The sequence below is a fragment of the Pyxicephalus adspersus genome, chromosome 4 (assembly GCF_032062135.1).
Source record: "Pyxicephalus adspersus chromosome 4, UCB_Pads_2.0, whole genome shotgun sequence".
NCBI classification, from domain to species: Eukaryota; Metazoa; Chordata; class Amphibia; order Anura; family Pyxicephalidae; genus Pyxicephalus; species Pyxicephalus adspersus.
The window spans coordinates 134,334,887-134,349,863 of NC_092861.1; the positions used below are offsets into that span (position 1 = coordinate 134,334,887).

Genomic DNA, 14,977 nt, shown 5'->3' on the forward strand with positions numbered 1-14,977 from the left:
TCCTACTGCTTCTCCTTCCACTCCATGTTTTCAAGAGGCCAATACCAGGTCACAGTCATGTGTCTACACGACTAGAAATTTGAGGATGTACTAGAAAATAAAAAGCTGTATTATTTATGTATTTACATATCTAATGCAGTTTAACTTGACATTGTATTAGCAAGGTAAGGTATAAGGGAATTTTGACATACAAATATATTTTCCAAAATGTGCTGCTTCCTGTAGACAGGAATAAGCCACACAGATAGATGACTCCGTTTACAGGATACAAAGCAATACCCTCTGTGCCTTTGAGGCCTGTTATTTATCATGTCCCTTAACAGGTAAAGGTGAGGTATAGCCGACTTGGCTGCATTAACCTTTACAGAGTATGTAATGAATCACACTTCTGCCCATCTGTCAGGAAATGAGATTTCCATCAGATTTAAATACTCTGGAAAGACAAAATAAAAATTGCTTGATATTGCACAAAATGCTCTGGGGTATTCGCACTGACAAAATCATTCTTTATGGAGGAAACCCTTCCACTCTTGGTATGTTGCTATGATTTGTACAATTTCTCTAGTACTATATAATGCCCAACAAAGGCCACACATAAATATTTATGTTATCTGTGCTAAAATGTAATCCTAAGATAGATCCACCTAAGATAGATCCACTTCCAAGCTCTTCTCTTCCAAAGATCCATTTGACCCCATTTCTTTTGTCTGCTTTTTTTCTTTAACTTAGTCTATTCTAATATTTTCTGGGCAATAATTTGACCCACTGGGTCTTGGTCCTCTGAGTTTTGTCTTAGTAGTATGAAGTTCTTCTAGAAACAGAGAATGGTGCTAATGTAATGATACCAGTAACATTCCCTGCTTTATTATTCTGTGACTGCAGGGTACCAGGGTTGTGGGATCATGGGGCCCGGTTTAATAAAGCTTTATAAAAGGATTTATTTATGAAAGTATACACTTTTATCAGTGAAGTTGGGTGATCCAGACAATCTGGTCAATGATTGAAAACATTTGCAAACCCACTTCTTACACCCACATTACACTTATGGTCATGGCTTCTAAACATATATACATTCATTGATCAGTAACCAACCTGAAAGTTCTGGGAGGTCAGGGAAGTGTCAAACATTATATCTACACCTATCCTGGATCCGTAATTCAAAATATTGTAGTAAGTGAGATAGAACTAGCATTGTCAGATGGAAGTATTCAATAGCCACCCTTTTATTTATATATAGGAAAATCCTTGCATCCTTAGCTGTCTGTATCTCTTCCCTTCCCGTAACATAGATACAAAAAATTAGAGAGAATCGTGTCACCAAAACAGGTGTCTCCATTGGAAGGCTGATCATCACCTGGTCACTATAAAATTATGGTTTTCTTATCACCTAATGTCCAAGTGACAATAGTCATCAGGGCAAATTGATGGTTAAATCAAATTCATTCAAATACATTATTAACAACTCAACAGACTCAACTCAAAAATGGCCTTATAACTTAAATAACATTTTAGGTTGTGTGTATTGCTTAGTTTCAATCTGCCATGGACAAACAAGTCTAATTTAAAAAATGATGTTCCTTTGAAACACTAAAGGTTTTCTTCAGGTATGATAATGCATTGGGTTTAGAAGGGGGGGGGGGGGTTCACAGACCTAATTACCTAGTTGGGTGGGCACATACAACTAGTCATTTTATGTGTCTGGTTTAAGTAGTAGTACATATAAGCATGCTTCTCGGCTTTAGGTCAACTAAACATCAAATTATCAGCCAATTTTTCAGTTGATTGATTTACTAATTGGTTATTGCTTTCTCGTCAGTCTCTAAACACAGCACTTGCATGTCCAATCTTTTGCCTGTGTTTGGGGTAGAGATGGGGTAACCCACAGGTCCATGCTGAGAAAGCTCCAACAGATGGTAGCAAATATTCCAATTTGCTCAATTGTTGGTGCAACAAGGAGTGTACATTCAATACGTATTTACCAACATGTCTGATCATTCCACATCTGATCAAGGACTAATTGGTCTGCTAATAAATTCATTTTACATTTCCACAAAATTAGAGCATTTTATCAAATCAGTGATCGGATCGGAAGAGAAAATTGGCCCTTGTGTACCAGGCTTTTGAAACTGAGGGAAAATAATTAGGTTATATTTAGAGATCTAAATAGTTCTGACACTTTAAAGGAATGAAAAGTTCTAGTTTAGATAGCTCCAGTTCTTCTATAACTGAGGTTAATGCAAAATCTAAATAAGTTGGGAAAAACGTCTTTGGACGTTTGGTTTACAAAGTACTTTTAAATTCCCGACGATGCAGTTACAACATAAAGTTAATTACGAAATTAAAATTAAACTTAATATTTTTGGCTAGACTTTGCAGAGATCGAGACTGGTAAGGAACAGCACGTAATGTGGTAAAAGTATATCATCCCTATTTCAAAAGTGGTTTGAAGAAAACAAAATTGCTGAAATAATGAATCATTGAAGAGGCTCATTAAAGCATACCTGTGGGAGTTTCTGTTTGGCTAGCTTTGCTGTACAGTACTGCCAACTATGCAAGAACAGAGAAGGGTAGCAATATAACAGATGCAATGCTCTTTGTCCTCAGTGAATCCATGACACATAAAGTCCAGCTTCTGTGGATCTGCAGGATTCTTACTAGCATGTGAGGCTCATTTGAAAACTGTCCCTTAAGGGTGTTTAATATAAATTGAGCCATCATTAGTGTGATATTGAAAAAGCATACGTCCAGAATATTTTGTCAAGTTAATCTAGCTCAACATCTGAACTCTCACTCCCAAATCTGTAAAAATATCCATGAAGAGAAGTCACTGGAGAGGTTATCTAGACTTCATTTTCACTGAATAAATAAGTGATTGATGTATGCAATAAACTTCAAAGGAATCAGTTACTATGGGCTTTAAAATGCTTTGCACACCTTTTTTTGCATACCATTTTATGATTACAATTTAATTATTTTTATCACCAGATTAAAGTGACTTCAAAATGAGCATTAGATTCCAAGAAAAGTGAACATTCAGATGAAGTGGTATTAACACTATTAAGCTAAATGCTGGTTTAGATATAATTAGATAAAGTTCCTTTAGTGTGTATGGGTGAATAAACTGATCATTAAGTATGTTTGTGACAGCAACAGACCTTATTTAAGAGGAAGGGTGCTTGAAGTAACAACCATAGATAAAGAACTAATGAAAAGTGAAAAAGTCACCAGAAATCCAATATACATTCTTGCTTTATTGTAAAAGCATTGTCACAACATGTTGAAAAGTCAACATTATAAGGCCGTGTACAATGAAACAAGAATTCTGTACATTAGAGTGCTGGTAACATTGATTTCTTTTATTTATGAATTGAGCACCAGTCATATTGGCTGATTTTTAATGCTTTATGAACTACATTTCATATTTCATCAGAATTTGTTTAGGACTTTTAGGGTACCCAAAAATTAGAATAATTTCTAGGCAATTTTAAGACAAATGCTCATTTGCTTTCTCTGATAAACAGCCCAACAGCATTGAGATGCCGAATGTTTAGGTTCTGTTTTTTTATTATAAGTCAAGAAGTAGACTTTATCTGAGCCCAGACAGGTAACTAGCAGTCTCACTTCACAACATGGTTGGCTGCCAGGAACTAACACACTACTCCGAAACCACTGTACCATCCATGACCAGGGTAGATAAGACCTAGCCCTCCTCCCTAATAGCTGCCTCCAACCATCCCCACCCTCTTTTTTCCCCACTCAAGCTACCTTTTGAAAGTAAAATTGTCTGCAGGCAGCCATTTAGTTAACCAAATATTAAATAACAACAATAATATAGCTTAGAAACATTTATGAAAAAAATCTTAACAGCTTAAAAATTCCATAAAACAATAATACAAATGTAAACTCCACCCCTGTAAACAATAACAAACCCCCTTTTGTGCTAACACCCCCACAGTGGGAAAGGCAATTTCCCAAATATTTACTCCTAGCCAGCAACACTACAGTGGCCCCTAGCCACCCAGCACTGCCTCAGGGACCGTAGCTATTACTTTCCGACTACCAACCAACACCTTAGTTCTGCACACACTTAAGGTGGACCACCCTACCCACCACTAACCTTGGCCAAGGCTCTTGCCCTCCAAAACCCTAACTGCCCCCAATCACATACATTACCTCTTCTTTCCCCATACTAACACCCTTCCAGAGATGGATGGGTGGGAAAAACTTTTCTTAAGCTAGAATGTTCTAACTAATTTTGCCCCCCTACCCCTAAACCTTCTCCCCCTTCCCAGCTCCTCCCAACAACCCTACCCACTGACCAATCTCTTCCTTACCCCTCCTTCCTACAGTTTCCTGCCAGCCTCCTTTTCTCTCCCTGTCATGTAGGCCTGCCGCCTATCTTTTCTTGCTCTTTGCTGCAGGCCCACCTGACTCAGCTCTTTTGGACCACATCTAGGAGAATGCATCTTTTGGTGCTTATTGTGTAAAGTGAAGTTTTAGCAAATATTCCTGGCATGCAAATGTTATGTATTGGTTCCTAATTATATAAAAAGAGTTAGGTGTAAGAACTCTTCAATGCACAGGGCAGAAAGGTATACATTTCATCCATGACACTTCCCAGGACAGAAACAGTTACAAGTCATCTTTTTCTCAACCTGTAGCATTGTTGGGGAATACTTACATTGGGACCAGGTGCAACAAACCAAAATATGTAACAAATTTTGTTTTTTTAGCTGGCAGCCAGATCTTATCCTCCATCAACAACTCATTGAGACTTTTCTGCAGTGTTCTCTCTGCAGACCTCCTACGCACCCCCAGTTGAGTCAGAGATACAGCTCCCCAATCAGATTTTAACTGAAATTTAAGTTCAGTTTTAAGCGGAATTGTGATGTTTTGTATTTTACATTTGATATAAATAGAAACACAGTTGTTTCAAAGGGGATTTTAACATAGCAAATAGAAAATTTTTGTGGCTGTAAATACTTTTATTTGCAAGAAAATGTAAGGCATGGTATGTGCCATTTTAAATATAGAAAACTACTTTTTAAATAGAGGTCAGGTAAGAGTATTTTTTCACTTGATCCCAGTTAGAAGCTTCTTTGAATGACAAGTTCAAGAACCCACCAAAGCTGTGGTGTGTTGAATAATTAGCTTAGTAGTTCTGACATTCTTCAATCAAGTTCAGGACCTTAATGTCATCCACAATCCATTTATCATAATACATTTGGGGGCTGTGGGTGGAGATATGCAAATAAGCATCTTTACAGTTTATTACCTTTCATTCTTATTATTATGGATGAGGAGATCAAAGGTCACAGATTTACAAATGTAATGAATTCAAAAAAACAATTTTAATAGTCTCTAATCCAAAGAGACTTGACCTTAGATGGACAGCACTCAGTGTGATAGAGCTGCAAAATCAAAAGAGAGAATATCATTAAAAATAGGAGCATTATAATATGCACAACTTTTGAAATCAGCTTTAATAATTTATCTTGATTAAATGCCTTATTTGCAAAGTTGTTGCACACGTTGAAGAGGTCATCATAGTAAACGCAGCTAAACATTATATAAACGTCCTGGAAACGGCCGTAGGCTTTACTTTCTTTGTCTCCACCTTATATTTTCCTGCTCATATTTTGATTTTATTCTTTACACTTGTACCCATATACAATGACATTCTGTGAAAATTCTGAGCATTTTGCACTATTCTTGCAGAAAGTAGAGAGTGCATTAAAATAATTTGTTTTCTAAAATGTCCTGGAGCTTGTTCTCTGTGACAATTTTCTAACAGCCAGGTGGGTCTCTGCTGAGTTCTTTTCTGCTGTCTGGGACTATATCTCAGCAGGAAGTTGCAGATAGTGTTCCTTTGATCCAAACATGCAATACAGCTGCCATTACAGACTGGTACACTTAACAAAAGCTAATTAGAAACTAGGACAAAGTTTTTTTATGTATTCTAAATCTTCCGTACAACATTCGTTTGTGTGGATGGAATTCCATATAGGGTTAGCAGCTCCACTCATAGGTAAAAAAAAAAACCCTTACCTACAAAGTTTTTAAACATGTCTGAAGTTTAAAAAGGATTTAATGTTTAAAAATTATTTGTTAATTAATTGTTTTTTTTTAAACTAGAGCCCAGTTGTCTATGATTGCTGCATATATAACATTCTTTACATGCTTACCATGCAAATATTTTTGTTTAGTATTCTTCAGGTAAAAAAATAGCATGTCATACTATGAACAGTATGTGTCTATAAGTATATTTCTTAATGTATCAATAAAATAATATAACTCCAAAGCTTACATCCCAACCGTACTTAGTCGAAGCCAATGTTTCCGTATTTCACACTCATGAAGGCCAAGAAGCCTGAAACAGCTCAGTGCAGTTTGCAATACATTGTATTATAATATTTAGCTGTATCTGGTCTATAAACCAACAGTTCTGGATGAGCAGATAGCTATAGGGCATTAGGAAGTGATTTGCATTTGTAGTAAGTTCCCTTATTTTTGTAATTTGTGAAAACCTAAGGCTACGTACACACTTACAATGCTTCTCGTCCGATAATTGGCTCAGGGCCAATATCGGACGAGAATCTGGCATTGTCCATCGTTCGAACAACCGTCCTGGTGGATCCACGGAAGAAGGACGATGAACAATCGTAATGGAAGCTAAGGAGGAGAGTGCGCAGCAGGGTTCTCCCCCTCCCCTCTCCATGGAGCAGAATGGTGCTGTATGTACAGCACTCGTTCATGCATTATTTGCAACGACAATTATTGCATGTGTGTATCCAGCATTAGACATGTGAATACCTTCTTTTTCAAGAAGAATTTACACTTTGGACCAATAAATAGCATAAGTATGTGTCTCTATTATACCCCCCTAAACTAAATAAATATTGAACCCTTCTTATGAGTATTTGGCACCCAAAAGATGTTTTTCAGAGCACAGCTCTGATTTTATATCTGTTTCTACTACCCAGTAACACAAACAATCTTAGAGCTCAGTGTTTCAATCAATACTGAATGGAAATACCCATTTATACATTTCCTAATCTCTTTTTTTTTTTTTTTTTATATCCGCCTAGGTACCATATCTGTCAATACTATACGAACTCCGTACACAGCTCCCGGTGAAAGTGAAATTCTTGACCTGGATGATGACTTGTACCTTGGGGGTTTGCCTGAAAATAAAGCAGGCTTGGTTTTCCCAACTGAAGTGTGGACAGCTCCTCTGAACTATGGATATGTTGGATGCATAAGAGACCTATTTATAGATGGCCAAAGCAAAGATATACGCCAGATGGCGGAACTTCAAGGCACAGCTGGAGTAAAGCCTTCATGTTCTAGAGAAACAGCTAAGCCGTGCATCAACAATCCATGTAAGAATAATGGAATCTGTAGAGATGGATGGAATCGATATGTCTGTGATTGCTCTGCTACTGGCTATCTTGGCCGCTCTTGTGAAAGAGGTTAGTTTTGATTGTATTTTTATTATTGTAATCATTTTGATTATTGTTACTGCTTAAAATCAATATAAATCTGTTTAAACATGGGTCCTAAACAAATTTAAACATAGGTCCTCATTCCCTTGTTACCCCTATTATTCATAGATTTATATACAAAAAAAAACACCATTTTGGGAGTGTTTTGGTATAAATGATCAAAAACAATATCTTTAATAGTAACCTACACAAAACAATCCACAATGATATAAAACAATGACCAACATGGTACAATCATAAATACTTGATGCAAAAATGTTTCTCCACGCGTTTTGCATACATAGCATACGTGTCAGGAGAAACGTAATTTATTTTTTAGACAACCCTTGTTATCACATATTATACCCATTAAAAGCATGAATAATACTTAATAAAATAAAACAATTACATAATACAGGTAGTCTTCGGGTTACATATGAGATACGGACTGTAGGTTTGTAATTAAGTTGAATTTGTATGTAAGTCTGAACAGGTACATTATTTTAATAAGTGCAATTAGGACCGAGGTTTGTCTCAACATAATATTAGGCAGCATGATGTCAGTTACTGTATAGAATCCTCACTGTGGGGTAATCACAAACAAAGCAAAAAAAAAATAGACATTCATTAACTTAAGAAACAATGGCAGAGTTTGTCTTGGTCATTAAAGAGTTACAAGAGGCTACAGAAAGAGTCCCCCCCCTAAGATCACCCTCAACCTCAGCTGTGTTTAACAAAAAATTTCTTCTGCAAGTCATGCAAGTCCCCGCCTCCCCCCTCCAAGCCGCCGCCCTGCTCATTCAAGCCTCTGTCCTACACACAGCGAGCAGGGAAGCCCTGTTCATATCTATGAGGCGTCCATATGTCGGATGACTCTAACCCGGGGACTACAGATTTTCCTTCATACCACAAATCATGATCCTATCTCAGACAACAGCAGTTTTAAATGTGGTACAAATAGGCACCTTGTTATACGTGATCTAGGCGGGACTTTACATTTTTAGGTACATGTAAACACTAATGGAATGAGATTTAAGTGTTCATTCCAAGCAAACATATAGCTTTACTGCACTGTACCATTTCATTATAAAAAAAACAACAACAATGAGCTTGATAAATGTACAATATGAGCTGATTTCTTTAGGATGCTAAAGCAAGTGTAGCTCTAGTCTCCAGCTCTATGACTGCCATCTCCTAGAATTATAAAGAGTTCGCTGCAGTACAATACAGACAGCAGTTCATGACACACCATATACCCCACAGAATGCTTTGCATTACAAAAAATCCACATCCTGTCAACATTCACTTGGCTAAATGTTTGGCTTTTATTGGGTGAATTTGCTGATGTTGACAATATAGAACCATATGTGTAGTGTAGGCCATCCCAGCCATTTGTAGCCTTTTTTAGAATTATATTGACATACAACATTAGAAATGGAGAATAACAGTTGCAATACAGGGATAGAATGTTGTCACCTTATAGCAAGAAGGAACTTCATGGTAGGGTCATTAGATATTATTTTGATGATTAGAGGAAATCCAAAATGCTTAAAAACAACAATGTTAAATCTATTATCAGATTTTAGTGACTAGTTATATTTTACATGTTTAAAAACAGATTCCTTATAATATTCATTCATGCAAAAAAAAAAAAAACATGCGAATAAATAACAATAAAATTTCACATTGAAACAGCAAATTCAGTTTCTTACACATTTTTTTAGTAGAAAATAGTCCAGATTCACATCAGACACTGTCAATTCTCTGACAATGCTGGTAAGGCATAACAAAAAGAAAATATAATGTTTTAGACAAAGAATACTCAATAGTACAATAGTACTCTTACTTCCTAAAAATCACCATTGTTAGTCCGGAACAAAAGAACAACAATAATGGGCACACCATGTGTTCTTTCCCATTCAAGAATCGACATCAAGGAAATAATCTAAAATTCTGATTGTCAGCAGTGACAGCAGTCAAAATACCCTGGATATAGTTTTGTGTTTTTGATGATAGTGTTTGTCATGTGTTTGTCATGGGAATACAAAAGGGTTGCTTGAAGTAGTTGTCTAAAAATGTTCCCACTATCCTAGTTTTTTTTTTTTTTTTTTGAGCATATAAGATATTTGATCAGACACAATGTCTACCTTCCTTGTTTTCTTTTTTATTGTTTTCTATTGCATACCAGTTGCCCTTAAACATGAATACAGAATACTGTAAGGTAACCCATGCAATCCTAAATTCAGACAAGGAGAAGGAGAAAAGTCATTTCAAGGTAAAATGAAATATACACATGGCTGAAATGGCCTGTAGTTTCCAGTAAATGTATCAACGTAGCAAAATAAAGAGCCAATTTCAGCCTGCGACTTCTATTTCATCAAGTAATATTGTTCAATTCCCAAGTGACTTGTTTTTTGCGTTTAACTCCCAGACAGGCCTAATCTTAAAGGTGGTAGGTCACAAACCAAAACTGTGTCTGTCACAGTTCATTTTTGGAATGAGCAGCAGAGTAGGCGCCGATCCCCTGAACCATTACATAAATAAATAAAAATACAAGCAGAAAAATATAATAGAAACCAAAGCAGATTTTTTATTATTCTCCATGCTGTGACAATTTTGACTGTGCAAATACAATGCATCATCAATGTTATGCTGTTTTTATTTTGTGTGTATGGGATTTTTTATTTTTGATGTATGGAGATTGTTCTGCTGCTGGTTTTAGTAAAGCTGGCAGAGGGCTTAACCAAACTGTCAGCTAAATTACAAAATCATTCAATTAAGTATGCAATGTGTACCCCCCTGTGGCAAAATACAGCTACTGCATATGGTCAGAAGGGAGATAAGTGGGGAAGAAAAACTGCTTGCATATTGCCATCATTTAAACAGGAGCAGACAGCATATGCTGATTTGCAAATAAACAAGAGACATGCATCTCTGTAGTTCAGTTGACACAACACATCTTAGAACTCTCTCTCTCTTTTTTTTTTTTTAATCCAATTTACAGATTTTCAAATGTGCTTCAAATGCTGAGTGATAATCAAAAGTTCCAGGCATTTCACAAAGATTGCCTTTTCTGCTTTGTTTGCTGCTTCTGTGCATTGATGGGTTGGCACAGTGGCACTGAAAATAGTTAAAAATAAGCATGATAGGGTATGTCAGAGGGGTCCTCTATCCCCTTTTCCTGCTTAACTGTCCCCCTAAATATAAATTACCCAGCTAGAACAATAAATGACAATATTGAAAACAGCAGTTAAAGTATAAAACAAAACCTTGCACCTAATTCAGGCTGCAACAATGTTCTCAGCAATCAAATTGGATAGCCAGAATTCCTTGAGGTAGGATGGGCAGGAGGCTCTTTAGTTCCTCAGCTCACAAGGTTCTTTTACCTGCTCTATCATGTAGACCAGGGGTCCCCAACCCCCCGTCCTTGGCCCACTAGTGGGCCGTGGCTGTCTGACAGCTGGGCAGCGAGATCACAGAAACCAGCGGTCCCACAGACCATGTCCCCCGTATGTATCATAGGCTCAGGACTGTGGGTTTTATCTCTTGACACAACCGGCCCACTGTCCCATCGCAGGTCTGAGAGACTGTACAAGTTCCGGCATTATCTGGGGGAAATTTCTTCCCCTTTGAGTGACACAAGGCTCTCCGCGCATGCCCGGTCTGGAGTCCATGAGTTATGTGGTTCTTAGGTCTGAAAATGTTGAGGACGACTGCTGTAGACCACCCCGTATCTCCCTGTAAGATAATAAAACCATCCATAAGGCTTGCTCTGCCCCCCCCGAACCCGATGAACGCTATTTAAATTTTGGTTTTTTTTTTTAAATATACATATATTGATTTATTAATAAAGACAGTAATGTGTATGTTAGAGTAGAGCATTGCTCTTTGCACAACATGCATCCTGCATTTCCTGTTTTGTGACAATCATAACTGAAATGAGAAGTTGGGTAATTATCTGAAATTGGGACAAAGAAATACCAACCTCCTAGTGCTGGGGATATTTCTTTTACTTACATTTTTTTGAGCTACAACCAGGTTCATACATTTCCATCATACAAATAAAACAAGTGCAGGAAAAATAACATAAGGCGTACAATGCATAATCCTCTTTCTCATAACGGTTCCAAACCATTAGCATCTCTGTTACAATTTTACTATATAGAACACGGGGAACGGGGGTGGGGGGGGGCATATAATCAAAAGAAAGGAAAAATATCTACAATTAAAATAGAAAAAATTTAGGAGGGGTGCTGGGGATCTTTACTGGAGGTGAGCATACCCCTATGACTTATCAGAACCAGGTGATGGGGTATAACACTGGATTTAGGAAGGTTGACGATGATGCTTTTACTTTTGTCTTCTCATTCACATCTTTTAGAGGTGTTATGATGATATATTGGCCAACATATTGCTGGTCTGTAATCAAAAAAGGGTAAAATCCATGCCCTAATGGTTCTTTTTCCATTTAAAAATGGAAACTAAACCGAAGAAACCAATAAAGGGTGCAGTATTCTACCTGTGATACAATTTTACATTACTGTCTATGAGAGTCAATATTTTTATAGCATAAATCCCAAATTGCAATTTAGGTATACAGGACATTGAAGAGAGCAGAAATGTTCTAAAATAGAAAATTGATGGTGTTTCCCCTGACACTGTTAAATACTGTAATTTTCACCTTAGGATTCAGGTCCTTTTGTATGGCAGCAATCAATGTATAAAGCACTCCCTTTTGCAGCAATGGCAAGTACATGCCAAGTGTCACCTTCCTAATATAAAAATAGGTATGGCATTTTCCTTTATCAGTGAATGGCATGTAAGAAACCAGCTTATTCTATGAAAATATTTAGCCTTAGCATACCAGAATAACTAGGTTTTATGGAATTTCTATTTCCCCTTCTAGCTTTGGAAGATGTAATTAGACTTTAAGATATGATGAGCTCTTGTCTTCTAGTTCTTGCTGTACAGAAAGTGACATAAGACTGTGCCATGCGGAATCTCTGCAGTGCTTCTGATACACAATAGAGGAATACATCAATCAAACTCAGACTGCTCATATTAACTTTCCAGATCCCAGACACCTAGCCTAACACACTATGGCAGCACTATCCAAAAACACGGTTTAAATAAGATCTTAGGAGCAAATTTCTTAAACACATACAAATTCAGAAAACCTAAATACTTGCCATAGGGTAATCATTAAAATAGGCATTATAAAAAAAATAGGGCTTTGTTTTTAAACTTAAGAGTTAATACAAATAGCCAAATTAATATAAAATCCTACCTAGCTGACATGAGACTATATATATCTTGGTAAGCTCATGAGGGTCTATTTAAAAAGCAGTGAATGTGAAATTCACTGAACATTCTCTAGTAGAGAATCATCCAGGTCTATGCACTTTCAATGGTAGTAATTGATTCTCCAATTGAAAATGTTAGGTGAATGTTCGATTCTCAGCTTTATTAATTAGCCCCGTCAATGATAATAAAGTGTTCTGGTGATCTATAGTAAGCCAAACACTGTGTAAACATTTTATTACGCATCCTAAATACATTAACCTACCAATGCAATGGATTTGTATTGCCATCCATCCAGTCTTGATAGTTGCACAACCTCACAACATTGCAAAGCCAGCCTTTCCCTCTCAGGGCACAGCCATCTTCTTTTTCTTTCTCATCCCGTAGACCAGAGGTCGGCAAACTCTGGCTTTTAGGCCAGATACGGCCTAGCCGGTAGTTTATTCCAGCATAACACCCCCTGGCCGATCTGCCCTAATCCTGGCCAGCAACCCCGTGGCAGAGCCGGAACATATTACCGGAGCTGGACCTGCCTTGAGCCTCCATGTTGTGGCTCCCTTTCCTATTTACCGCAGTCAGGGTTAACACGTCTGCTGCCGGGGTAAATAGGGAACATTCCCTCCCCTCCGTATGCATTGAGAGGGATTTCCCTTCAGGGGCCGTTCCTGGTGGGGGGCAGAGCCATTAGGGCGAGACTCAAGAGAAAGCCTGGCCCAGTGTGCTCCTTCCTACCCCTGAAATGGCCTGGTGGCCAAAAAAGTTTGCTGACCTCTGCCATGGACAATGTTTGGCCATCTTGATTGGCTTTGGCCAGTATGGCCTAACTTCTGTGCAAGTGCCAATCAGCACTTTGCTGGATACTTGGAGTGATCAGGCAGATAGAAAGGATGCCTGTTTGTGGATTCTTAAAAGTGGAAGTTTAGTTCCACTTTTTTATTCTAGATGATCTAGGTCTTCTCCTTGCCCCAAGCCCCTGTTTATATTAAACAGTAGTTCCCTATGTTCAGTGAAAGTGTAAATGCAACACCACATATATCCTGGTTTGAGTGTGTATTGAAAGATTAATATATGTGGATGTAAATGGGAAAGGTAGCTTATTTGATGTAAAGGTTCCATTCTCTGTGGAACAATCGGTTTCTGGACAATCAGGAGTTATTCCCAGGAAAAGATTTTAAACATTTTAAACCTTTATTTTCATTTTGTGCTTGATGGTTAGATGATATACAATCCAAGCACAATCTGTCCCCGGCCCACGGAGCACGCCAGGACATTAAGCAACTTCCCAAAGGTCAGGGAAATGAAGTTGGAAGGTCAATGTTGCTTCACAGTTAGCGATAGTGTGTTAACCATCTGTAGTATGCATTAGAAAAGAAATAGAGCAATATAATTGGGGCATTTTATCAGTATTTAAAAGAAATAAATAATCAATAGTGTGTAAATTGAATTACTTTAAAATAGACTGGCATCAGGACCATTGCTCTCTAATTTGTGATAAATAGTGTGAGGGAAAGGACAAATAAAGCTAATATGAATCAAATTTTCAGATACATTTTTATCTTAAGTTGTTGGCTGGGCTGATTCTTTGGTAGTGATAAATGTTTATGATGGTGCCATAAAGAACCGTCAAGTCTAGACTGGCTGGCAGAAGGAGTAAATTTGGTCCTACACAAGAGGCACTGCACTATTATAATGTTGCCACCATAGTAATATGTCCCAAACCCATACAAATCCACAGACACAAGATACAAGCCAAGAACCTTGGTGTTTCAAATACATTTTCTTGTGTTTTATGGATGCAAAACCTCTCATAAATGGTTAGTTTCCTCCAAACTTGGTCCATAAAACATAAAACATGTGGTTGCAAATCTCTTTCGTAATATGATTGGCATTCCCAATAAAATGCAATGACCATAGCAGTTGATTTACATAGAAATAAATGGATGGTTCTTACATTTAGTAAACAATATGACACATGGTTTACCTGGTTATTAAAAAAATAAATTTACTCATACAAATGATTGGATCACTAAAGCGAGTAAAGTTTCTTTTTATTCAGTATGTTAATGTCCATTAAGATAAATATTATATAAATTATTCAGCACTATTAATTAGATATTCAGCACTATTAAATATTAATTAGATGGCCTAAAACTACCATTAAGTACTGTAATTTACCTTGGTACCAGAACTTT

General features: G+C 37.2%; 1 protein-coding gene across 21 annotated transcripts in view; it reads left to right on the forward strand.

Moving 5' to 3' along the window:
• NRXN1 (neurexin 1) overlaps positions 1 to 14,977 on the forward strand; it is an 892,798-nt gene that overhangs the window by 393,541 nt on the left and 484,280 nt on the right. For all 21 annotated transcript variants that reach the window (XM_072409697.1, XM_072409698.1, XM_072409708.1 and 18 more), the window contains one exon: positions 7,089 to 7,472. In XM_072409697.1, the coding sequence (XP_072265798.1) occupies positions 7,089 to 7,472 (384 nt within the window). The remainder of the gene's footprint in view (positions 1 to 7,088; positions 7,473 to 14,977) is intronic.